Source organism: Saccopteryx leptura, chromosome 4 (assembly GCF_036850995.1).
Source record: "Saccopteryx leptura isolate mSacLep1 chromosome 4, mSacLep1_pri_phased_curated, whole genome shotgun sequence".
Lineage (NCBI taxonomy): Eukaryota > Metazoa > Chordata > Mammalia > Chiroptera > Emballonuridae > Saccopteryx > Saccopteryx leptura.
Genome location: NC_089506.1, coordinates 53732158 through 53759079, shown reverse-complemented (window position 1 = coordinate 53759079; position 26922 = coordinate 53732158). Strand labels below are relative to the sequence as shown.

Here is a 26922-nt window from a genome sequence, read left to right as displayed (position 1 = left end):
AATCTCCTCAAAACTTCCAAACCTTTATATACAAGTCTCCAGAGAGCACATGTATTACAATTCGCAGGCATTTTTTTTTTTCCTGATGATTCTTTCAACTTTGACAACCTAGGGCCTCCGGCTAGTTGGGAGCGAATTTCCCGGTGCAACTCCACCTTGCCCAGCCTGTCACCTTGGCTCAGGTGTGAAGACCTGAATAACACCCTCTGTTATTGCTTCCTTCTGTTCCCGGTCCCTTCCCTCGGGGTCATGACTCTTCCTGCCTACTTCTCATACTCAAAGTGGTGCCTTCAACTCCCGGGAGGAGTAGGTCATTGAAAATACAGAGGGTTAACATTTAAGGCAACATGCCCACTGAGGCAGCACTGGTGCGTTGCCTTGGGATCCACAGGAGTTGAGGATCCTCAGACTTTGGTTTGGCCCCATGGAATCTCTTGTTCTCTCCAATGCCTCTTGCAACTGGCTCCAGGTTTTTCTCAACATGTCTGCTTCAGCTTTTCCTACTTCTGCCCAAGGTCCTTTCAGGGGTCGTCAAACTTTTTATAAAAACCGCCCTCTTTTGCAGTGCTGGTAGACCTGGTCCCTACTGCCCACTAGTGGGCGTTCCAGCTTTCATGATGGGCCAATCGCGGCGCTGTTTGGTTGCACGGTAGGGACCAGGTTGACCAGCACCGCAAAAGTGGGCGGTTTTTATAAAAAGTTTGACGACCCAGATCATCCTACAGCAAGGGGATCCTTTACAGGTGCTTCCATTACAACTTCTAGTATTTAATTTTAAACACTTTAATATATATTGTCCCACAGGAATATTCTGACGGAGACCTCAGCCCCCGGCCTAGGCTGCCCTACACTCCAATATTATTCGTGTTTGGCAAATGTTACAAAGTTTGGAGAGGAAGGACTGTTGGTTAAATTGCTATAGTTTTACTGCAAGTAAATAACTATTAAACACGCTGGGCCTAGTTTTTCATTTAATTTTATTTTAATCTTTATTTCCTTATTGATTTGAGAGAGAGAGAGAGAGAGAGAGAGGAAGGTAGAGAGAGACAGGAACATCGATCTGTCCCTGCCTGTGCCCTGACCCAGGCCTGAAACTGCAGCCTCTGTGCTTCAGGATGACGCTCTAACCAGCTGTGCTACCCAGCCAGGGCTTTCTTTCATTTTAATAATGTCACCACCCAACGTTCTTAGAAGAAAAAGTAAAAGGATTAAATTAATAAGCCCTGACTTGAGTCCAAATTTCTGGTAAATATCCATGCACTAATAACTGAGACTGCTTAAGCTCCATAAACAAAACATGCCCAGGCCTTGCAGCCCTGAGGCAGAAGTGACTGTATAATAGAAAAATCCCCAGTAGCCCTGCTGGCCTTAAACACAGGTCTGCCTAGAGGAATCACACAGCAGGCCTGTCCTGCAGTCCCCTCGGCTGGCTCCGGAGGGTCAATGGGAGAGGAAGCCAGTACAGGTGGGTCCCAGGACCCGCCAGCAGGATTTGGAGGTAAGCCCGGGGCAAGCTGCCACTGTCCACTGCTCTCCAAGATGCAAGCTGGAGATGGTCAGGGACAGTGTGCTGCTCTGGTCCTGCCCACGTGGGACCTTCCCAGGTTTCAGCACCAAATGTTAGGTCCCCCAAGAGGAATCCCGCAGGAGGCCGAATGGGGTAAACAAGGTTTATTGTTACATGTGGGTGCAGATGGGCTGAGGCCAAAAAGGGCATCAGCAGCTAGTGCTGCTTAGAGAGCTCCTTTCCCGGGGCGAGCGTGGGAGGGCAGCTGCTGCTGCAGAAGGAGGGTAAGGCAGACGGTCAGTCAGGGGCGGCTGTGTCCACTGCTTAAGGTTAGGGCAAGATATCTGCCTCGAAGACTTTACTTTCCCACAGCACTCTGTCCGAGGTGACTTCTATCTGTGCAGAAATTCAGCTTCCGGTCACCTTCCCGTCGTGGGGGGCTCAGCCCTTTCACACACAAAACCACTGCCCGACACCAAGTCAGCCCTTCTTTGTAACCATCCCTTCCTCTCTCTTCCAGGCAACTGTTCGGGGCCCTCAGCAGCCACTCCAGACTTGGAGTTGGGAATTTATCAGCCACATTCTAACAAGCAAAAAATATTTGTACCAAAAAATATAAGACCAGGGTACCAGATTTTACACACAATATTGAGAACAGCTGTCTAATGCTTAACACCAATTTAAAAGGTGATAACCTTTCTGCCTGTTATCCAGACTTAAGGAGGAAAAGCTAATTCTAAATTATCCACTTTTCTGTTTGAGCAATACTATGTCAATGGGACAGACTTTAGGAAAATTCCAGCTGAACCATTTCATTCTTTGAAGCGTTAGGTCAATTATGAACATACCAACCCTTAGCTTCAATAGCTGCGTATTCAGAAAGAACAAAGAACATTTTTTTGAAAAGCCTCTGTACACAGACTATTAAAGGGCTTATTTGGTCGGAAGTAAATCAAGATAGGGAAAACTCCATGGTGAATCCAAGGACCTGCTAAAACAGCTCTTTAATACTCTTGGTAACTGCTCCATTTGCTTTAAAAAATATTTCCTCTAACCACAAAAGCATAGAGGTGAAAACAACACAAACAGGCTCTGTTGGACAGTGAAGGTAGAGCATTGCCACATAAAGGGCTTGCAGGGTGGATGCTAGTCGAGGCACGTGTGGGAGTCTCTCTGCCTCCTGCTTCCCACTTAATAAAAAAAGACAATGGCCTGACCAGGCGGTGGTGCAGTGGATAGAGCGTCGGACTGGGATGTGGAGGACCCAGGTTTGAGACCCCAAGGTCGCCAGCTTGAGCGCGGACTCATCTGGATTGAGCAAAGCTCACCAGCTTGGACCCAAGGTCTCTGGCTCGAGCAAGGGGTTACTGGGTCTGCTGAGGGCCCATGGTCAAGGCACATATGAGAAAGCAATCTGAACAACTAAGGTGTCGCAATGAAAAACTGATGACTGATGCTTCTCATTTCTCTCTATTCCTGTCTGTCTGTCCCTATCTATCCCTCTCTCTGACCTCTGTGTAATTAAAAAAAAAAAAAAAAAGTCTGAGGATCCTTATAAAAAAGAAAAGAAAATGAAGGGAATGCTATGTGGAGATACTTGACAGACAGCCGCCACTTCCAGCTCCACACCTGCCCTCTCCCCCCAGTCCTAACCCAACCCCAGTGTCCTGAATGCCGTTTTCAAGCTAATCCTGTTCCCTCACTGCTCCTCGCCCCTCCATGGAGGTCACCTTATCAGAAGGAAGGGGAGATGCGGGGGAAGACTGACCACCCCAACACCCACACACCCCAAGAGTCAAGAACGGTGTAATCCAAGAGCCACCTCCTCCTCCTTCTCTCTCCAAAGAGGCTGGAGCCGCGTGGGATCTTCCTCCCTCACACCCCCAGAAGCAGCCCTCAAATCACAGCATGTGCATTAATGCCTTTATTGATTTTTTTTTTAAAAAGATAGAACCCACAGCTCACTTTTTTTCAAATCAGAAATCTCAACAACAGGACTGTAGGAAAATGAGAATTATAATATTAATTCAAATCTACTCTCAAGCACGTGCCCAGCAATGTGAGGGGCACTCCTCTCCTAGGTTCTAAGCCACAGATGGGGTCTCTGTAATGGACTCACATTCAGGAAGGGAAGAGAGAAGACAAGCAAACTAACAAGGTTCAAAACAATATCAACCACAGAAAATAAAATAGGTAAACAGGACTAAGGGTCAGGGCAGCAACCCTAGATGGGGCGATGAGGCAGAGCTCCGTTAGGAGGCCAGGTGTGCCCAAGACTCAGAGCAGAGTCAGAGTGTTCTGAGCAAAGGTATAGGCCAAGGCAGAAGCCCTAAGGCTACAGCACTTACAGAAAAATCCTGAGGGCCCTGGCTGGTTGGCTCAGCAGTAGAGTGTCGGCCTGATGTGTAGAAGTCCCAGGTTCGATTCCCGGCCAGGGCACACAGGAGAAGCGCCCATCTGCTTCTCCACCCCTTCTTCTCCCCCATCTCTCTTTCTCTCTCTCTCTCTCTTATTCTCTCAAATGGCTGGAGCAAGTTGCCCCAGGGTGCTCAGGATGGCTCCATGGCCTCGCCTCAGGTGCTAAAATAGCTCGGCTGCCGAGCAACAGAGCAACACCCCAGGTAAGTAGAGCATTGCCACATAAAGGGCTTGCAGGGTGGATGCTAGTCAAGGCACATGTGGGAGTCTCTCTGCCTCCCACCTCCCACTCAATAAAAAAAGAAAAAAATCCTGATACAGGAAGTATTCCCTCTACATCATTAGAGATCATAAAAGAATTTCCCACAAAAGGGAGAGAGCTGGGGAACCTGGGAGAGGTGGCTGAGCTTCAGGTCCTGAAGGAAAACAGCAAACGTGGCTAACATCTTCCATCCACCTCACAGGGTCAACAAGGACATTTCCAACTGATGAATAAAAACACTAGCTCAAGGCCCTGGCTGGTTGGTTCAGTGGTAGAGCGTCAGCCTGCCATACAGATGTTCTGGGTTCAATTCCCAGTCAGGGCATCTGCCTCAGGCATTAAGAAGAGCTGGGTTGCTAAGCAATGGAGCAAGGCCCCAGATGGGCAGGGCATCACCCCTGGTGGGCCTGCCAGGGTGAATCCTGGTCAGGGCGCATGCAAGGGTCTGTCTCTCTGCCTCCCATCCTCTCAATGAATAAAAAAAAGAAAAACATAGCTCAGATTAGAACTGGACCAAGATCACACAGCTATTCAGCAGCCCACAGAGTCACCCTAGAGCAGTGCCTTTCAACCTTTTTTTTTGTATTTTTCTGAAGTTGGAAATGGGGAGGCAATCAGACTCCCACATGCGCTGGACAGGGATCCACCCGGCACGCCCACCAGGGGGCGATGCTCCGCCCATCTGGGGCGTTGCTCTGTTGCAATCAGAGCCATTCTTTTTTTTTTTTTTTTTTTTTACAGTGACAGAGAGAGAGAGTCAGAGAAAGGGATAAATAGGGACAGACAGACAGGAACAAAGAGAGATGAGAAGCATCAATCATTAGTTTTTTGTTTCAACACCTTAGTTCATTGATTGCTTTCTCATATGTGCCTTGACCGTGGGGCCTTCAGCAGCCGAGTAACCCCTTGCTTGAACCAGCGACCTTGGGTCCGAGCTGATGAGCTTTGCTCAAACCAGATGAGCCCGTGCTCAAGCTGGCGACCTCGAGGTCTCGAACCTGGGTCCTCCACATCCCAGTACGACGCTCTATCCACTGTGCCACTACCCAGTGAGGCGCAATCAGAGCCATTCTAGCGCCTGAGGCAGAGGCCACAGAGCCATCCCCAGCGCCCGGGCCAACTTTGCTCCAATGGAGCCTTGGCTGCAGGAGGGGAAGAGAGAGACAGAGAGGAAGGAGGGGGAGGGGTGGAGAAGTAGATGGGCGCTTCTCCTGTGTGCCCTGGCCGGGAATCAAACCCGGGACTCCTGCACGCCAGGCCGACGCTCTACCACTGAGCCAACCGGCCAGGGCCGGTTTTCAACCTTTTTACACATGGGTACCAGGGAGAATTATTTCAGGGACCACAAAGAAAGAAATCACGCCGAACATAAGCAAATTCAACTAAGATCATTGGGTCTTCAATCTTCATACAGCATCATGGTGGTTAACTCTCAAACCAGCATGAAATTTCTGGTAGACTGGCCCATAGGCCAGTGGTTGGAAAACACTGCCCTAGAGTGTGAATTCACCTGAGGCACCGGCTTCCTCAGCCCCTGCCTGTCTCAGCAGCCCTCAGGGTACGGGAGCCGCCCAGGCCCCTTGGAGCCCCCGGCCCATTCTTTCTCCCAGCCTACCCCAAAAGCCCAGGGAGCAGTTTCTCATCCAAGCTAGCCAACACGCTGGAGTTCCGTGTCACCCTAGGGGCCTGCCAGCCTCTGCAAGCAGGACTTCCCTGGCTCCGCGAACGCTCGCCACGGCCCCCTCATCTTGACTTTCTATTCAGCTCATTCTCCGGGTCTCACACCTCTGAAGCTAACTGTTTATTTACAACTGCCTTCACTGGCTAGATGCACACTCATCTTGAGGAGACCCCTTCAGGTATGGTCCCTCCAGCCACACAAACTGGACCGCAAATGAGAGATGTTCCCAGTAGCTGTCCACACTCCCCCAGCTCCCACAGCCAGTGGACCAGCAACTGCAGACTCCCACCGCCTGGCCTGCCAGGCATCACCCCCAAACCACACCCTTTCCCTGCACCTTTCCAGCCATCATTCTGCCATACAAAGCACAGGTCAGGGGTTATTTTCTGAGGATACCTGCTCAAGTGGGGATAGTAATAGCTGCTCACTAATCATTACTCTTGATAAAAGTTTAACAACTATTGGCCGGACCTGTGGTGGCACAGTGGATAAAGTGTCGACCTGGAACGCTGAAGTCGCTGGTTCAAAACCCCGGGCTTGCCTGGTCAAGGCACATATGGGAGCTGATGCTTCCTGCTCCTTACCTCCCCCCTTCTCCCCTCTCTCTCTAAAAATGAAGAAATAAAATCTAAAAAAAAAAAAAAAATAGTTTAGCAAATACTGATATCACCCTGTGCATGCTCCACGCTGGGGAAGGGACATGTTTTATGAAAGATGAACTTCAGCTCACTCGGAGTGAGCATGTTATTTATCATCTAACCTAAGACAGTCTTCGGAGTAAAATGGGGTGCCGTTAATAATGACGTGACGAGGGGCGTAAACCAGGATGCCCTCCGCAAACCAAGAGTTAGAATCAACTGGAACAGGTGAAAATCTGACAAGGGCTCTATGACCTTGGGCAATCAAAAGTTTTACTATTAATCTGATTTCATAGCAAATCAAGGTATGCTTACTTTCTCCCTTTTGGTGGCAGGAAGGCTGCTACACTAAATCATTTCCTCCCCAAATAAAAAGACGAGGACAACACACAGAATCAGGGCCTGTTAGGTGCCCCGAACATAGCTAACACAAACCCTTCTCTACGATCTAACAAAATGCTAAAATCTGTCAGGACTGGTTTTGGGGGACACTTCAGAAATAAAGACTGGGCCTGAACGGCCACACCAGAGTGTTAAACCCAGAAAAAGAAATCATCTGCAGCGAGATATGCTTTCGGAGGTCCACTTCTGAATGGGGTTAAGCTTCTGCACAAACTGAAACACAGGCAGCTGTACAAGCACCACCTGTTCCACGAAGGCTTTCCTGGATCACAGCAACTCCCCCAGCAAAACATCTGAATGTAACTCCCTCCTCCCCTTCCAAAGAACCTTTGTGTGGGGCTTTCGACATCTGAACCCAGCAAACATATCTGAATGTAACTCCCTCCTCCCCTTCCAAAGAATCTTTGTGTGGGGCATTCGACATCTGAACCCAGCAAACACATCTGAATGTAACTCCCTCCTCCCCTTCCGAAGAACCTTTGTGTGGGGCTTTCGACATCTGAACCCAGGAATCAGACAGCCCTACCCTCCCCCCCCCTCCATTTACTAAGTTGTTTTGCTCTGGGCTTGAAATGTAACCTTTGCACCTCAGTTCTCTCAGCTGGAGGCAATGGAAGTGGCTCCACTTGGCAAACCGTTTATAAATATTAATCATGCATCCAGCAGCATTCTACTTTGCTTCTAGGAATCGGCACAATACGGTCGAAAACCGTTCATGGACGCCTCAGCATGAACGGCTCAGCATGTCCCAGACCGGGAGTGGTCAGACCGGCTGTGCTGAGAGGAGCGGGTCACTGCCTCTGACTTCAGAGAGAGATGGTGGGGGGTGCAAGGGCCTGCCCCTGATAATCAACCAAAAGCTTCAAAGTCCCCGAATGTCTCTGTGCATGGATTTTTGTGGAAACCAGTAAATGGGGCTAACATCCTGAAGGGGGAGGAGAGAGAGAAGAGAGTTCAAGAGAACACAGGAGACAGCAGGAGCGTGAGGCAGAGAGGCCTGGGGGAGCGAGCCCAGAGCCAGCAGGAAGGGTGGACGGGACCTCCGGCCAAGCTCCCCAGCTCCCCGGGAGCCGCCAGGCCCAGCTGGGGCAGCTACCACCCTGGAAGGACACACCAGCCTCACTCAGACCAACATTCTGCTCGTGCTGGTACGGTCAGTCCTTCCACATACAAGGTGCTGCCTCCGTTCTTGTTCACCTCTTCCTTCCTTAAAATTCTTGCCAGGAATTCAATCTAAATATGTGAGAGAGAGGAAATCGTGTAACAGCTTGAACCAGAACTTTGTGTGACCCTGGGCTGGTTTACTTCAACCTGCCTGGACCTCTGCCTGACACCAACTCCTTAAAGTAAAACTTTCCAAGAGAATTAGCCTGACGTGACAGGGAAGCAGAATGGCTAGGCCTGGAGTTCCGTTTAACAAGCACGACCCTCAGCTGCCTCCCACACTGCCTTTCCCGCCGCCTGAGACGTTCAGCAGTAGCGGCTGTTTACTCACTTTGTTCTGCCCTCTATAGGAATGACTCCCAGAAATCAAAAGCGATTAAATTCCCTTTTCTATGTTTATGAGTGGCCTACTCCGTAGGATTCTTTCCGGTTGCGCCTCATCCTTCCTAGAAGGGTTCCTTAGAAAATGTGCCTCTGTTACAGGAAAGGAGTCCTCCCAAGGAACTGTGCACATGAGGCAGCCCTGTGGAATTTCCCTTCCAAAGACTTCAATCTACTTTCCAAGTGGCTCCTAGCAGAGAGGAATACAATCCACTCCAGAGAGGGAGCAGGGAGGAGAGGCAGAGGGGGGGAAAGGAGGGAACGAGGAAAGGAAGGAAGGGGGAGAGGGGGGGAGGGGGGGAGAGGGGAGAAGGTGAGGGATCCTTACACAAAGGGATTAATTTTCTCTTTAAAATTTTTGTCTAGCCCTGGCCGGTGGGCTCAGTGGTAGAGCATCTCCTGGCATGTAGAGGTCCCAGGTTCAATTACCAGCCAAGGTACACAGGAGAAGCAAACATCAGCTTCTCCAACCCTTCCCCTCCCCATTCTCTGTCTCTCTCTCTCTTCCCCTCCCATAGTCATGGCTCAATTGGTTCAATTCGTTCGAGCAAGTTGGCCCAGGTACTGAGGATGGCTCCGTAGAGCCTCTGCGTCTGATGCTAAAAATAGCTTGTTTGCCAAGCAATGGCCCAAGATGGGTAGAGCACTGCCCTATAAGGAGTTTGGTGGGTGGATCACAGTCATGGCATATGCTAGAATCTGTCTCTCTGTATCCCCTCCTCCCACTTATTTTTTCAAAAATTGTCTTAAGAAAAAATTTGGAAATTATATTGGAAAGGGGAAGAGAAAAGATTTTGAGTTTGCCTGGGAGAACAATAAAACCATCCTTTTTCTTTTTTTTTATCTATTAATATAGGATATACTGAGGACTTCCCTGGGGTTTTCCCAAAAGCAAAATAATTTGGTAAATTTGCATACTGACTATAAAAGAAAAGTTCAGAGCATGAGTCTAGTCTGACTCACCTCCTAGCCTGAAAGAACAAGACAACTTACACTGGACAGCCTTAGGCCAAAGACACACCCTGTGGTTCTGGGGAGCAAATGGCAACAAGGAATGATCTATTTTCTTTTTCAGCAAGAGGGAGAGAGAGACAGACAGGGACAGACAGAAAGGAAGAGAGATGGGAAGCATCAACTCATAGTTGCGGCACTTTAGAAGTTCATTGATTGCTTTCTCATACGTGCCTTGACCGGGGGGGGGGGGGGGGGGGGAGCTCCAGCCAAGACAGTAACCCCTTGCTCAACCAAGCAACCTTGGGCTTCAAGCCAGTGATTTTCACCTCAAGTCAGTGACCATGGGGTCATGTCTGTGATTCACACTCAAGCCAGCAACCCCGTGCCCAAGTTGGTGACACTAAGCTCAAGCCAGATGAGCCTGCACTCAAGCCAGTGATCTCAGGGTTTCAAATCTGGATTCTCAACATCCCAGGCCAATGCTCTATCCACTGCACTGCAGCCTCGACAAGCGGGTGATCTATTTTCAATAGTGATGATTATACTATGTAGAAACAGCCAGACTGCCTGTCCAAAGACAGAGAGCTCTGCTCCTAAGTAAAGCACTCTGAAGGGTTTATGGAGATTGCCTGCATGTCTGAAGAACTTTAGGGAATATATCTAAATTCAATTCAAAAAATATGAGGAGGCAAGTCTTTAAGGAGCAGGTCAACTAAAGCAGTGGTCCCCAACCTTTTTTGGGCCACGGACCGGTTTAATGTCAGAAAATATTTTCACGGACCAGCCTTTAGAGTGGGACAGATAAATGCACAAAATAAAATTATGCGACCGGCATAAAAACTGGTATTTTTAAATATAATTGTCAAACTTATGAGACAAGCATCAAGAGTGAGTCTTAGACAAATGTAACAGAGGGAATTTGGTCATTTTTTAAAGATAAAACATCATTCAGACTTCAATGTAAATAAAATGGAAATAATGTAAGTTACTTATTCTTTCTCTACAGACCGGTACCAGTCCACGGCCCGGGGATTGGGGACCACTGGACTAAAAGGTAAGGCTGTGTATTAGAATCCTTGGCAAGTTCAACCTAATAGAGGTCAAACTACAATACAAAGCACTTTTGATCAATGACAGCCAGTGGCACCAACTCCAACAAAGACTTCTCTAGGGCATGTTGTGTTTTAGCTGCTTAGGCTACCATAATACAGTGCGACAGATGGGGGTGATTAAACAACAGACATTTATTCCCATCGTTCTACTGTCTGGAAATACAAGATCAAGGTCAGGCCGTGCATGGGACATGAGACATGGCCAGAAGAAGCTGACATGAGCAGCTCGGCTGCATTGCTCTGCTGTGAAACTGCTTTCTGGATGGCTTTTGACAGATATAATACCGTAACCTTACCACCTTACAATCTTCAAAGTGCTTCTACTAATAAGGACCCAGTTCTCAGTATAAATCACACTTTTCTTTGTTGCTGTCTTTTTTTAAATAGATCCTAATTTCTGTATGACAGTTTCCAACAGGTTACTTCTCCATTCATCAGACATAGATATTACACAATGTACTATTTCTACATTACCTCCCTTGCTGACTTGCTCTGCTTGATTATAAGGGGGTAGGAAAATAAATGTATATTACTTGATTAGTCTATTACACTTAAAATAATAACTTTTGGAACCCACTGTGAATTTTCTCAACTCGCAGAAAAGAATACCAAAGCCCAGAGTGATTCAGTAACTTTCCTGAGGTCACAGCTAGTAAGCACAAGATCATGAACTAGGACCTGGATCTTCTGGCTTCAGTCTGACATTCTCACCATAATACCCAGTTCTCACCATAATACCCAGCTCTCTCCATAATACCCAGCTTGCTCCTGCCTACGGTAGAGGTGTCAGCACTTCCTAAGTAGAAAAGGGGTTACTAAAAGAGTCCAAGAATGGTGATCTCCAGGACTCCTGCACAAAGCAACCCCCTTCCTACCAGGTCACTGCTGAGTCCTCACAGGGATGGATACGCCCAAGTGTGCCAGTTGTTCTCGTCTTTGAGAGGAACCTACAGAGACTAAAGTAATAACTTGCAATCATTGAATATGCCTGTTAAGTGTGAGATGCTCAGCTAGGCACTGAGAAATAAAGATGTAAAAGGCACTGGTTTCTGCCCTCAAAAAAAGGTAACAATTTAGTTTTTGTGTTTTTATTAAGTCAGGGTGGGGAGGCAGAGTGACAGATTCCCACATGCTCTCTGACTGGGATCCATCAGGCAAGGCCCCTAGGGGACAATGCTCTGCCCATCTGGGGCCACTGCTCTGTTTCTCAGCAACTGAGCTATTTTAGTGCCTGAGGTGAGGCCATGAAGCCATCGTCAGCGCCCGGGATCAACTTTGCTTGAAACAATGGAGCCATGACTGAAGGAAAGGAAAGGGGACGGGGAGGGTGGAGAAGCAGATGGCTGTGTGCCCTGACCAGGAATCAAACCTGGGGCTTCCACACGCCAGGCCGGCGCTCTACCACTGAGCCAACCAACCAGGACTTTAGTTTCTTTTTTTTTTTAATTGTTTGTGTGTGTGTGTGGCAGAGAAAGAGAAAGAGAGAGAGAGACAGATAGGAACAGACAGGAAGGGAGAGAGAGATGAGAAGCATCAATTCTTTGTTGTGGCTCCTTAGTTGTTCACTGACTGCTTTCTCATAGGTGTCTTGACGGAAGGAAGGGGGGGATGCTACAGCAGAGCAAGTGACCCCTTGCTCAAGCCAGCGACCTCTGGGCTCAAGCCATAGGGTCATGTCTATGATCCCACACTCAAGCCGGTGATCTTGGGGTTTCAAAAAACCTGAGTCCTCCGCGTCCCAGTTGAACGCTCTATCCACTGCACTATCGCCTAGTCAGGCTACTCTAGTTTTTCTTATTGACTGATCTTAGAGAGAAAGACAGAAACATCTCTGTTCCTGTATGTGCCCTGACGAGGAATTGAACCGGCAACTTCTGCACTTCAGAAGCTCTAACCAACGGAGCCATCCAGCCAGGGCAACAATTTAGTTTTTCTTTGTAAAGTCACATGAATAAAGATTTACATAACACTTGATTATTTAAAACCAAAAATAATAATAATAATAATAAAGTGAATTGTTCAGTGATCCCTACTGTACCCATTTACTGAGGGCCAAATACGTAGCGGTCACTCACAGGCACTATCTCAGGTAACATCTATTAAGAGTGCATCATCTGTTTTACAGGTGAACAAATTATGTTGCTCAATGAACACTCAGAATTCATACAAATGTCACATTTCAGAATCTGTGACACTGATACTCCTCCAGGCCCAGCATAAAGTATTAGGCCATTGATAAATCTTTCTTTTACTAATTTAAGACAGGACAGACACCTTTCATACCACCGAGAGAGAAAGGGGCGGGGGAAGGGAGGGAAAAGGAGAAGGGTGCACACGGCCTCACCGCTAAAGGATCACAACAGGAGACATTAAAAGAAGTAGCCAATTGGGTTATGACATAATCTGTCAGATCCTGACCAATAAAACACACTAATAAAAGTCTTCAAATAAAAGCAGTTTATTAGATGTAGGTGAGCAATTTTATATTCACCAGCTTTTACTTGACAAGTGTGAGATTTCCATTCAATTACCCTCATAACCTCAATGAATCCAGGCATCCTTGTCTGACCAGCGTAAGGACAAAACAGTGCATGGAGGTTGAAGCCCATGTTCTGTAATTTGTCAGACCTGATTCAGTGCAGAGCTCCATTATGTCCTACCCAGGTAAAATGAGGACAAAGCCAGCTTCCACAAGAGGTTACCATAGGATCCAAGGACCAAGTATCCTTTAAGATTTCTGCACACTATTCCTGACCAGGCAGGCCGTGGTGCAGTGGATAGAGCATCAACCTGGGATGCTGTGGACCCAGATTCCAAATCCCAAGGTTACAGGCTTCAGCATAGGCTCATCCAGCTTGAGCTCAGGGCCACTGGCTTGAGCATGGGATCATGGACATGAGCCCATGGTGGCTGGCTCAAGCCCAAAGGTCACTAGCCTGAAGCCCAAGGTCGGTGGCTTAAGCAAGGGGTCACTGGCTTGGCTGAAGCCTGCCCCCCTACCCTTGTCAAGGCATGTATGAAAAAGCAATCAATGAACAACTAAGGTGCCTGACCAGGCGGTGGCACAGTGAATAGAGCGGCAGCCTGGGATGCAAAGTACCCAGGTTCAAAACTACGAGATCACTAGCTTGACCGCAGGGTTGCTAGTTTGAGTATGGGATCATAGACATGACCCCACGGTCACTGGCTTCAGGCCAAAGATCACTGTCTTAAAGCCCAAGGTCGCTGGCTTGAGCAAGGGGTCACTGGCTCAGCTGGTGCCCCCCAGTCAAGGCACATATGAGAAAGCAATCAATGAACAGCTAAGGTGCCACAATGAAGAACTGATGCTTCTCAGCTCTCTCCCTTCCTGTCTGTCTGTCCCTGCCTGCCTGTCTGTCTGTCTCTCTCTTTCTTGCTTAAAAAAAATTTTTTTTAATCTGAATGTGACATTTATATAAATTTCTGCACACAGCAAGCCCCTCTTCCTTCCCAGTCAGGGATGAATAAGCACCACTGTGCTTATGCTTTGAGAGGAACCAGAAAAGGGGTGTTGGTGAGGACAGATCGGAACTCATGGCTAGAAAAATACAAATATGCATAGAAATGTGTCTGAACTTTATTCAGTGGTTCTTTGTCTTCATTGTCCATCTCATAGGAAACCTTTTTAAAACACCGATGCCTGGGTTCCATCCTGAGCCACGATTCAAACTGGCCTACAGAGGGACTTGGTGCTCAAATTTTATGGCTGCCCATGTAATTCAATCATCGTGAGGGCTGAGCAACCACCGTGTACTACCTAATTAGAAGCTGGACAAAATAGAGCTAGCAAGCGTCATAGAAATCACACACATCAATCGTTTGAAGGAAGCAATTTGCAAGTATACTTAGGAAAGACAGCACCAAGAGCCAACTTGTGTTCATTAGGAGGAAATCATGCCAAACTAATTAAATTCTTTTCTTTGTAGAGCTTCAGAATGACTGCCCAGTGGATATAACACTTCTAGACTTCCGTAAGACAGATGGCATGACCTCTCCCAACACCTGTAGCCAAATTAATCTACTGCCTACAGTGTTCATTAGCAGACTGGCCACAACCTGGAAGACAGTTCCAGGACCTGTCCTTTCTAGTGGTCCGACTACAGTTGCTTTCAAGTAACTTTCAACAGGCAACAATGAGAGGCTAAACTTTGACCTCAACAAAATGAACTTAAGGGACAGAAGAGTAGTTTGGTAATACAACCCACGAACTGTGAGGTCAACTGACTATGTGTCCAATATATCTCAACTATATGCATTGCTGCCAATGCCCAAATTTTATATCCAGCCCAGACTTCTCCCCTGTGCCCCTGATTATGACTAATTGCCTCCTCAATCTCTCCACTTGAATATGTAGCAGGCACCTCAAACTTAACATGGTCAAAACCAAACTCCTGCTGCTTTTCTCCAACTCACTCCTCCTGCAGGCTTCAGCATCTCATCTAATGGTGACTCCCTCCTTCCAGGTGCTCAGTCCAAATCCAAGTAGGCAAGTCTGACTCTTCCTTCTTCTCATGTCCCATGGTCTGTCTAGCATCGAAGACCCTCAGCTCCACCTTCAAATAAGCTCTTCCCTGAAGCCAACTACTCATCACTGCCCTTACCTTCCTGGTCAAAGCCACTATATCATCTCTTTCCCGAACTGCTGTCAATCTCCTGCCAGCCTCTCTGCATTTCTCTGCCCATCTATTCTCAATATAGTGACCGGAATGATTGTACTAAATCCTTAGCAGACCATGTCACATCTCTTCTCAAAACTTTTCAGTGGTCCCACTTCATTCCACATAAAGCCCAAGTCCTCCAGTGGCCAAGATCCTCCAGAATCCTCGAGATCTCTTCCCCTGAACTGGGCACTCCCTCCGCCCCTCTTGCTCACCTTCTCTGTGAAGCTCTACCTGGCCACCCTGCCTAAAACTGCCATCTCCCTTTCCCATACACATACTCCTTACCCCCTTCCCTGCCGTATTTTTCTCTTCGGCACTAACATATACATACTATCATACATTTTACTTATCTTGTTTAGTGTTGCTATCTCACTAGAATTTAAGTCCTATGAAGGGAGGGACTGTTATCTATTTTGCTCACTGCTATATCCCAAATGTCTAGAATAGGGGTGGGCAAACATTTTCTGTAATGAGTTAGAGTATAAATATATTAGGCTTTGCACATCATCTAGTCTCCATTGCAATTACTCACCTCTGCTGTCATAGCTCATAGACAATATATAAATGAATGAGCAAAGCTGTGTTTCAATAAAACTTCACTTACAAAATCAGACAGTAAGTTGGATTTGGCTGGTGGGTCATAGTTTGCCAACTTCTGGTCTAGAACGTTACCTGGAATGGAGCAAGCACTCAAAACTATTTGTGAAATTGTCAAATTACTAGTTAACACACTACTCTGGCCAGATCCAACCTGAAATTCTATATTCAGTTATAGATGCTACATTAAAATAAAAACATGATAAACGAAAGAGCATTCAGTTCAACCAAACAGAAGAAGGTCTGGAAACTCTGCCATTTAAGGGTAGCAAGAAATTGGAGACAACTCTCTGAAAGACAAGATTTAATGGGTCCATGATGGTGTCTTTGAAGCAGAAGGCCATCCATATGAAGTGAGGGAGGAAACTTGCTGTGTGTTGACAAAAAAATAAAAAAGGAGATATAGATGGGTAGAAAATACCCAGAAAGAGAAGTATAGCTCAATACAAAACACTCCTGGCATTCCAATACAAAGGTATAAGAATAGCACAATTACCCATGTACAATATCTGGAAGGGATTCCTGCATTGAGTATGAACTAGAAGATCCCTCCCTTCCGACCCTATAATTCCATGGCACTAGACAGAGGGCAGAGAGGAGCTAGCCTGGAGGAAAGGAGCAGACAGGGACTAGCCTCACAAACAGGCCAGCACGGAGCTGGCCAGGGGACCAGGAACCAGAATAAGGAGCTCATCCAGAAACCACAGAAGGGCTACAAGTGATCGAGTACAGGTCTGGGGAGAAGAGATAAGTCTGAAAGCCAGCATATTGGTTTCTATGAAGTAGGGGAGGAGTGTGACCTTAAAGGACGGTATCAAACTGGCAGGGAGGGGCATAATGAGCCAGGGACACCCACAACACTTCACACTGTTCTCAGGACACGAGCCCTTTTCTCCAGTTCTGTGTCCTGTACGTGTCCATCCCCCCAGGACTACTCTCCACCTTCTCCATTCAGTTGCTCCTTGCAACCCTCCATTCACACCTCACTACAGCACACCCCCCAATGTGCTGTGATTAACGCTTGCAGCAGACTGCTGGACATATGAACAACATTCTCTAGCCCCATCTCTGGCCAGAGGTGACCAAGAGCTGGCCAACAGGATACGAGAGTAACTGATGCGTCACTTCCAAGCCTGGAATACAGTATATACAACCCCTTTCCAGCTGAATGAAGAGAACTCAGTCAACAGGACCCAAGAACCAAGCCATAAGATATAGAAGTCCAGCCACTAAGTATATATGTGCTGTGGTACCCCACCCCAGCGGACCAAGATGGACCGTAAAACAAGAGTAAATGTGTGAAGTTGTTGTTTTAAACTAAGTCACTAAGATTGGGGCTTGTTTTCTCCAGCAGCTAGCATTATTTACAGCATTTAAGACAATGGCTGTCTCCCCTGCCAGCTGTCTCCCCTATGAGCTCTTCCAGAAGATCGTTATTTTTATGGATTGAAACCTGGCACCAAAGAAGGCACACGAATTCTGCTGAGAGAATAATCAAAACCACTGAGGGGTTGAAATAACACCCCTGGTCTCCTATTGTGCTCTCAAGTAGAAATGGACATAAAAAAACTGGTTCCCAAACTTAGCACCTGAATCGCCCAAAGAGCATGTTTAAAAATACTAATTTCAGTCTGACCAGGTGGTGGCGCAGTGAATAGAGCGTCGGACTGGGATGCGGAAGGACCCAGGTTCGAGACCCCGAGGTCGCCAGCTTGAGTGCAGGCTCATCTGGCTTGAGCAAAGAGCTCACCAGCTTAGACCCAAGGTTGCTGGCTCCAGCAGGGGGTTACTCGGTCTGCTGAAGGCCCGCGGTCAAGGCACATGTGAGAAAGCAATCAATGAACAACTAATAAGTCACAACGCGCAACGAGAAACTGATGATTGATGCTTCTCTCCATTCCTGTCTGTCTGTCCCTGTCTATCTCTGCCTCTGTAAAAAAAAAAATACTAATTTCAGCCTGACCAGGCAGTGGCGCAGTAGATAGTGTCGGCCTGGGACACTGAGGACCCAGGTTCGAAACCCCAAGGTCACCTGCTTGAGCACAGGCTCCCCAGCTTGAGTGTGGGGTCGCTGGCTTGAAGCCCAGGGTTGCTGGTGTGAGCAAGGGGTCACTGGCTCAGCTGGAGCCCCCTGGTGAAGGCACATATGAGAAAGCAATCAATGAACAACTAAGGTGTCGCAACTATGAGTTGATGCTTATCTCACTCCCTTCCTGTCAGTCTCTCTCTCTCTCTCCTACTAAAAAAAGTTTTCATTTCAGGATGCCAGCTCCTCCCCACCCCACCCCACCCCACCCCACCCCACCCCAACCTCAAGAGATTACGATCCCAGGAAGTTACATTTTTAACCTACCTGGGAAACGTGAACTTACAATGGCTAAATAACAAGGGGAAGGTGGCACAGCTTTCTTTTCATATTTACTTCTTACCACCTGCCAGACACTATTATAAATGGCTTACCAGTGTGTGGTTCATTTAACGCTCTGACAACCCTATGAGGTGGATACTATGATTATTCCCATTTTACATATGAGGAAACTGGCCCGTGGTAGGGTAAGTAGCAGACCTCAGATGTATACCCAAGCAATCTATTTTCAGATAGAGCGCGGCTCCACTGTGTCCAACATGGATTAGAGGTCATGTGCTAGAAATGTGACTCTGGCAATGGAGCTGGGAGAGCACCAGGGCATCAGCCACCTCCCCCATTTACTCCCGGAACACTGGTAACACAGCAGCTCACCGAGAGGCAGCAGCCTTGAACCAGTCAGCATCCCAATCCTGGCTCTGATGGCTCTGAAAAGGGAACAGTTACAAGACCTGCCTTACCTCATCATGAAAGTCCAGCTATGTGAGAAGTGATGGAAGATAAGGCTCAGAAAGCAAACTGTGGGATCCTGAATGCCACGCTAAAGAATTGCTCTTGAGAGCAACAAGAACTTTTCAAGCAGGAGGATGGCATGGACTTTTAAGAGAAAGACTGGTCGCAGTAAGACCCACTGGAAGGATGAGAAGCCAAGAGTGTCAGCTGGGGTGGGAGTATGGGCGGCAATGACACACTGCCCAGGAGGGGAAGCATCTTTGTGTGTTTCCTTCCCTGTAATCCCACACACTTGCGTTCAAGAAATGTTTGCTGAATAAATGAATGACTCCAAAGGCATGTTTAAAGTTAAATCAGTAGGATTTGAAGTCAGCAGATGAGAAGTCAAGAACTAACAGGTTCACACCTTATGAACTGGATGTACAGTGATGCCAGAAACCCACATGGCAATTCAGGAGGCAGCATAATGAAACATAGGAAAACATGCTTTCACAGGCATGCATATGTAAAGAGCATATTCGTTCACTAACATGATTTTTAAATGTCTGTTGGATAAAGTCAGCATATTCACTTTCGTAACTCAAAACACTTAGCTATCAGAGCGAGAGCCAAGCAGGCAGAGCCTGACAGCACTGCTGGCTTCCCTGGGTGCGAGGGATGTGGCTGGAATCCCAGCTGGGCCCTGGGACCTCCCCAGGTAGGAGGAGGCTCCTGGCAAGCTGCCCAGCCTCTCTGGATCTGGATTTCCTCATTGGAGAAATAAGCATTCACAGGACGCCCGACTCACAGGATTGCCTGAGGCTTAAGTGAGATATTAAATGTAAAATAGTAAAATACGCTGTTGAGCAGATGAATGTTAAAAAGAGTAAGTAATACACCAGGGGTCCCCAAACTTTTTACACAAGGGGCCAGTTCACTGTCCCTCAGACCGCTGGAGGGCCGGACTATAAAAAAAACTATGAACAAATCCCTATGCACACTGCACATATCTTATTTTAAAGTAAAAAAACAAAACGGGAACAAATACAATATTTAAAATAAAGAACAAGTAAATTTAAATCAACAAACTGACCAGTATTTCAATGGAAACTCTGCTCCTTTCACTGACCACCAATGAAAGAGATGCCCCTTCCAGAAGTGCGGCAGGGGCCGAATAAATGGCTAGAGGGGGCCGCATGCAGCCCGCGGGCCGTAGTTTGGGGACCCCTGAAATACACCATACTTTTCGCTCCAGAAGACGCACTTTTTCCCCCAAAAAGTGGAGGGGGAAATGCCCGTGCGACTTATGGAGTAAAAAATACGGTATTTTTTTAAATATTTTAACACACCAATTGGTTCAGAATATTTTTTTTCTTATTTTCCTCCTTAAAACGCTAGGTGTCTGATGGTCAGGTGCATCTTATGGAGCGAAAAATACGGTAAGTTTGTGATTTCCATATTGAGCGGCTGCCCAGGCACCCATATTAGAGAGAACCCTGATTACAAGTGCCATTTTAACAACTGGTTCACGGAACTAAACAAAAAATTATGTATCAATTTATAGTTGCTCCCACCCCTGCAGGTGTGAACCCACTGAATTCCACCACTGCCCTAAAGCATTAGTACCGCCACACTGTCCTTAACCCCATCCAAGCTCTTCACTCCTAAGGGAACAGCTTGAGGCTTTGTGCTATGCCCAGAGTCAAAAGTTCATTCTATGTCAGAGATGTTGGCAGCCAGGGCTCCTGAAGGGAACAACAACACAGTCTGCAAAGTCAAAACCTTTTGCCAGATCCTATATTTGCCTCGGACATCAATGAGAATGCTGTGAAAAGAACGCAAGCCAGAGGACTATACCTGTTTTCAGATTAACAGTGCCCTCCATATACTCGAAAGCAGTTTACATTAGATCAGTGGTAGTCAACCTGGTCCCTACCGCCCACTAGTGGCGTTCCAGCTTTCATGGTGGGCGGTAGTGGAGCAACCCAAGTATAAATAAAAAGATAGATTTAACTATAGTAAGTTGTTTTATAAAGATTTATTCTGCCAAACTTAGCGAAAATCCGACATAAAGTACTTGGTAAGTAATTATTATTATATGCTTTAACTTGCTGTAACTCTGCTTTATAAATTTTATAAAGTAAAGTTACTTCCCTACTTTATAAATCACTATTACTGTGGAACTGGTGGGCGGTTAGAAAATTTTACTACTAACAGAGATACAAAAGTGGGCGGTAGGTATGAAAAGGCTGACTACCCCTGCCTTAGATAATAGGAACATTAGGTGGTACTGAGCTATTTAAAGAAAAGGTGAACACATTTAACTCCAGTGCAGCTCTCCTAGACACTGTAAACTCATTCATTCAATAAATGTGTTCAATGCCTATCCTGTCTAGAAAGTATAGGAATACAACAGTGAACAAGACTTGGCCCTTGTCCTATAAATAGTGCTATTAAGTAGTCAAGCTGGACAAGGCAGTGGCACAGTGGATAAAGTGTTAACCTAGGACGCTGAAGACCCAGGTTCAAAACTACAAGGGTGCTGGCTTGAGTGTGGGATCAGACACATGACTCCATGGTTGCTGGCTTGAGTGTGGGATCAGACACATGACTCCATGGTTGCTGGCTTGAGCCCAAGGTCACTGACTTGAGCAAGTGGTCACTGGTTCAGCTGAAGCCCCCCCCCCCCACATCAAGGCACATATAAAAAGCAATCAATGAACTAAGGTGCCACAACTATGAGCTGCTGCTTCTCATCTGTCTCCCTTCCTGTCTCTCTCTTTAAAAAAAGAAAATTAAATAAGTAAGCAAAACAAACAAAAAAGTGAAACATCTGTGAAGAACGAAAAAAAGGGTACGCCTGTACATATAGAGCTCTTATTAGGATTAATCCTTAAATGGATATAACACTTCCTGTCTTCAGACATCCCCTGGCCATACAAGGCCTTAACTCTGGCCTGGGGGAGTTGCATCTACTCTCACCTTCAGTTTTCCAAATTTAAGGCTCAGAGATCCCTTGCAGGTGGTCACACAGAATTGGCACGGCTGAAGGTACGACTGTCCATCCTGTTCCAAACCTCAGACTCTCCCAGTGCCACCACCCGCAGCTACCTGTATGCTGTACAGAAACACAAGAGAGTGTGGACGGAAAAGGGGCCACCTGCTGACCCTGACAAGCCCAGGCAAAGCCAGCATGGCGGCCTTACAGACTCAGGGACCTAAAGCAACCACACAGGGTGGTCTTTTTAACTAACAGCGGTTTATGGTGGGTAGTCATGTCCTAGGGGAATTATTCTAACTAAGTTTAATGCTTGCTTTGAAGTCTGTCTTGTTACCTTTTGCATCTACATTCAGGTACCTGATAGCAGGCCTTTGAAATGTAGGGGTAATCTTTATTTCTGCCCCCTCAGGGCAGGCATCCAGCCAGAGGAGGAACCAACAAACCCCCTCATTGTTATTATTATCACGTTAATTACCACACCTACATTATGCCTCCCTCTGTAAAAGAAGTTTCGGTATATACATTTCTACTTCTTATCCAAACCCACAGACTGCCCCCCCACTTTGCTCTCTCCCACCCCTCTAATCTGGCACCAATCACCTTCATGTCACATCTTTCCCTTTGATTCCAAAGTATTAAATAAGTGGTGAAACTGCCATTTTTTGGAGCACTTTCTCAATCTGTTGTGACTCTGCTTTCCGGCAATTGTCTACAGTTTGGCTCATATAAACTCATAAAAATTCTTACAGGTGTTAACGGTTTTTTGCATTGTCAATAGCTACAGGGGCTTACAGCTCGCACAGAGAAAACCCACAGAAGCATCTCCACCGTGAAAGGAACAGGGTTCCCCGATCCCACTGGAAAGTGACAAGTGAGACTAATCAGGATGAAGTCTCACACAGACAAGGAGCCCCTGCCTGCACTCCATACCCAGCAGAGCAGGTAGGAGATCCCCTGGGAGGGAAGGGAGGCCCCTGGAGCGGTCAGAAAAGCAACTGGCATGTCTGAATGCACACTAGCTAACACCTCCCAGGCTCACCAGGTGCAGGACATAAGAATAAAGACCAAAAACAAATAAATAGAATAAAGAATCAACCATAACAGATAAACTTATAAAATCTGTTATGGTAGTTATTTCACTGCAGGGACTTGGTAATAAATTTTAATATACCTTTGGGGTGTTCTACATCTTGCCCGGGTTGAAGCTCTATTATAAAATTGTCAAAGCTCATCAAATTACACCTTAAGGGGAACAGGTAAGGCCAGAGAAAAGAGCCCTGGAAAGCCCCCCAGCCTCCATCTACATTTGGACTTCCAACTGTTAATAAATAACAAGGAAATTAACCCTCTGAGGAGGTGATCTGAAAAAGGTGCAAAAATCCTAGCTTAAAATTAAGCATTTCTATGCATTCAGCAGCAATATCAAGGGGGCCAAATACAAGCAACCTCTCTAAACCATCCCAGCACGCAGCCATTTACACTTCCCCCTCTCGTCATCAGCTTTCTCTGAGAAAAGTCTCCAGAGAGTATATCAGTGGCATTTTCCAAACAGCATTCACTTTTCTGAGCCAGTGTCAGGGGAGGGAAGATTTCACCACTCTGGTGGGCCAAAGGCATCTGCATGAGGTCACCGGCTTGAGCGTGAGATCATACAAGATGACCCCATGGTCGCTGGCTTGAGCAAGGGGTCATTGGCTCAGCTGGAGCCACCCCCGCCTCCAGGCACATATGAGAAAGCAACCAATGAGCAGAAAAGGTGCCTCAAGTATGAGCTGATGCTTCCTTCTCATCTCTCTCCCTTCCTGTCTGTCAGTCCCTCTCTCTGACTCTTGTGAAAGAGGGAGGGAGGGAGGGAGATGTGTGTGGTTGTGTGCATAAAGAGGTTTAGGGAGAAGACAAAGAAAACACCAAAACATCAACAGGTGTACTTGGCTAATAGAAATTAATCATCCTTATTCCTTCTTTTTAAAAATAATTTTAAATATATTACAGAAACAGAAAAAGATATACCACACATATTATTTTCAAAAATCTGCAACAATTACCAATAGCCAATAATGTACGACTCCTCTTAGACCCTAAGTCCAAAACGTGATCTGAAAACACCAAAACCCTGGTAAGGTCGTCTGCATAAAAGTCAGTGAGCTAGCTACTGGCATCTTTAAGATAAGCGGCTACCAGTTCACCTTTAGAAAGCAGATGAAACTGGAGAAGCTGAAAACTTGGCCATTCTCTCCAAAGTGGGCCTTGTCTCCAAGAGACACTTCCTCCTGGCTGGGCTTGTTTCAGCTCTTCAGCCTGCAGCCAAAGGGCACACAAGAAAATCAGTAAGTGTCCTCAGACTTTCAAAATTCCTCAAACTGCAGAAGGTAAATGAATACAGGACAACTGGGCTAAGCAACTGACTGTTTTTTTAAACTAAAATATTGGTTTAATATTGACAATGGGAGGAGTGACTTCAAGTAGTGAGCCAGTCTCAACTCTCCAACAGAGCACCAGTTTTAAACCTGAAACCCAGACGCTTCTAATTTTACAGAACTGTTCTGGAATGGGTGTTGAAGAACTTGCATTTCTAACAAGCTCCCCCTGGTGACCTGGATGACGCAAGTTCAGGTGCCATACTTTGTGTAACCTAAAGTAACCACACAGGATGGTCTGAAATTAAAACTTTCTAAATAAAAGCAGTTCATGGCGGGTAGTCCTGTCCTAGGGAGGTATTTTTCTCTAACAGAGGTCAATGCTTACCTTCATCCAGCCTGTCTCTTGTCTTTTGCACCTACAACAGGGGTCGGGAACCTTTTTGGCTGAGAGAGCCATGAACGCCACATATTTTAAAATGTAATTCCATGAGAGCCATACAACAACCCGTGTACATTACGCATTATCCAATAAAAATCAGGTGTTGTCCCAGAGGACAACTGTGATTGGCTCCAGCCACTCACAACCATGAACATAAGAGGTAGGAAATGGATTGTAATACATGAGAATGTTTTATATTTTTAACGTTATTATTTTTTTTATTAAAGATTTGTCTACGAGACAGATGCAGCCATCAAAAGAGCCACATCTGCCTCATGAGCCATGGGTTCCCGACCCCTGACCCCTGACCTACAATATTGTACCTGATAACATGCCTTTGAAATGTAAGGGTAATTTTCTTTTTCTGTCCCCCTCAGGGCCAACAAACCTCATTATTGTTATTAGCTATTAACTATTATTAACTATTGTTATTAGCTATTAACTATTATTAACTATATATTAACTAATAACATGTTAATTAACTATTAACTATCTTATTCCTGCCTATGTAAAAGAAATTTCAGTATATACATTTTTACTTTTTTATCCAATCCCAGAGATTTCCCTGCTTTGCTTTCTCCAGCCTCCCTAATCTATCACCAATCTGTTGAGACTTTGTGAACAATATGACTCAAATAAACTCATGAAATTCTTATAGGTTTGGAAATTTCTTACATTGAAACCCTCCAGCAGTAAAATCAGAAATGGATGCCTACTCCAGTCATTAATGAGCAGTCCACCTTCCCATTTCCAAATACAAACATTTCCAAAATCCACAAATAGGAAGTGCTTCCAGAGTTCCTTGCTCTGACCTAACTTTTGCCTACTTCATTCTAATTTATATGATAGTAACCACTGTCATATTCCTTTTCTTCTCTCTTTCTTTAAGAGAAGGGTCACCAAACAGCCAAGAGATGTTCCCACACATAATGAATACACCACAATCAAAACAAGCGTATAAGGATCTCCTGGGAATCCCTTAGGCTTTCTCCTTAAAAAAAAAAAAAAAAAGGAAATAGAATATGTAGGAAAAATGAAAGGTAGGTTGGGGTCAAGAAACAAAAAATCTAACAATCAACCCAGTGAGATTAAAGTCCAAAGGTTCAGGCCCACCTGGTTCCTAGTTCCAACTGCTAGATGGAAAATTTAAGAGCTTCACCTCTGTGGGCCATTTTTTAATCTGCTTGTTTCCTCCCAGGTCAGGGAGCCTCCAGTGGACCACGAGACTCTTGGGCAGGACAGCCTGCATTAAGACCCTGGATGGCTTCTCTAAGGGCTAGAGATCCTTATTAAGACCTGTCCCCATTGTAGTCCTCAACAGTATAAGTGGAAGTACTGGCAACAGAAAAAGAGCCAATCAAAGACGTATTCCAGGCAAAAGCAAACCCTGGTCAAGTGTCTCCATTCATTAATTAAATAATAAAGTGTTTTCTACCCACCTGAAATTTGCCACAACTAAGTACTGGGGCACTCTGTGAGAATCATACACGAAGAGAGGGTGAGAGACAGACACATGGTCATGGACACGCAGGGAGCTCAATGAGAATATCGGAATAGGTGGGGACACTATTGGGAGATGGCAATGGTCCAGGACACTAGTCAGGCTTTAAAATCAAAGGAAGGTGTTCATAAGCTGCTTACTTGAAAAGAAAGGGTGCGGTTTTAGTTCAGAACTGCGAATCCCTGAACTGTAGAGGAAAAAACGACTAAGGGGGCGGGTGGGGAAGATCCAGTCTGTTCTCCAGCCTCCTGCTGGGCCCAGGAGGATGGCGGGGCGGTGGGCGGTAAAGTGAGGAGACACTGCGCCCCGACCGCCGGATCCCCCTCCCAGGCCAGCTCCCGGGCCCAAGCCGGGCCACGCGGCCGGCGTGGGGCGGGCCCAAGCACAGAAAGAAGCGCTCCCTCACCCAGACCTTCGGTCGCCCACCCCCAAAGACGCCGGCAAGTCAGGGACACGCCGGGCGACAGCGGGGTGTCGCAGCTCCGGCCGGGGCGCTCACCAGAAGAACACACGCGAGCAGAGGTTCGCGCCCTGCAGCGGGTTGGGTTTCACCTCCGGGTACACTGGCAACATCTTGCCAGCGGGCAGCGGAGAGGCAGGGTGGCGCTGCTCCGGCGGCCGGGCAGCTCCCGCTGCTCCTGGAGACGGGCTCTGGCCTCGCGCCGCTCGGCTGGTGTGCGAGAGCGACCCGCTTCCGGGAGTGGAGCGCCCGCGGCCCGCCCCGTTCCCGCCCCCTCCTCCCCGGGCGCCGGCGGCGGCTACTGTTGCTGCTGCCCCCGCCTGGAGCCGGGAGTTGGGATCTGCGAGGTGACGGGTCCCGGGAGGAGTGGGAGGCTGTGGCCAGGCTGCCGCCAGCCACGCGCGGGTGCGCGGCCGCCGGTGGAGACGGGTAGGCGGACCACGGGACAAACAGCGCCTAAGCGACCAAGTGCTCACACCTGGCCACAAACTTGACCCAAGTTCAAGCTCGGAGCCCAGCCACCGACCCAGAAGAGGAGAGGGGACGTGCGGGCGATGCCTGCACTT

At 47.0% G+C, this 26922-nt stretch overlaps 1 protein-coding gene across 1 annotated transcript in view; it reads right to left on the bottom strand.

The window, feature by feature from the left end:
• Positions 1–26588, bottom strand: part of ABCC4 (ATP binding cassette subfamily C member 4 (PEL blood group)) — a 294246-nt gene extending 267658 nt beyond the window's left edge. The window contains exon 1 of the mRNA XM_066380684.1: positions 26396–26588. Within this exon, the coding sequence (XP_066236781.1) occupies positions 26396–26469 (74 nt within the window). The 5' untranslated portion in view covers positions 26470–26588. The remainder of the gene's footprint in view (positions 1–26395) is intronic.
• Between the last annotated feature and the right edge of the window lie 334 nt (positions 26589–26922).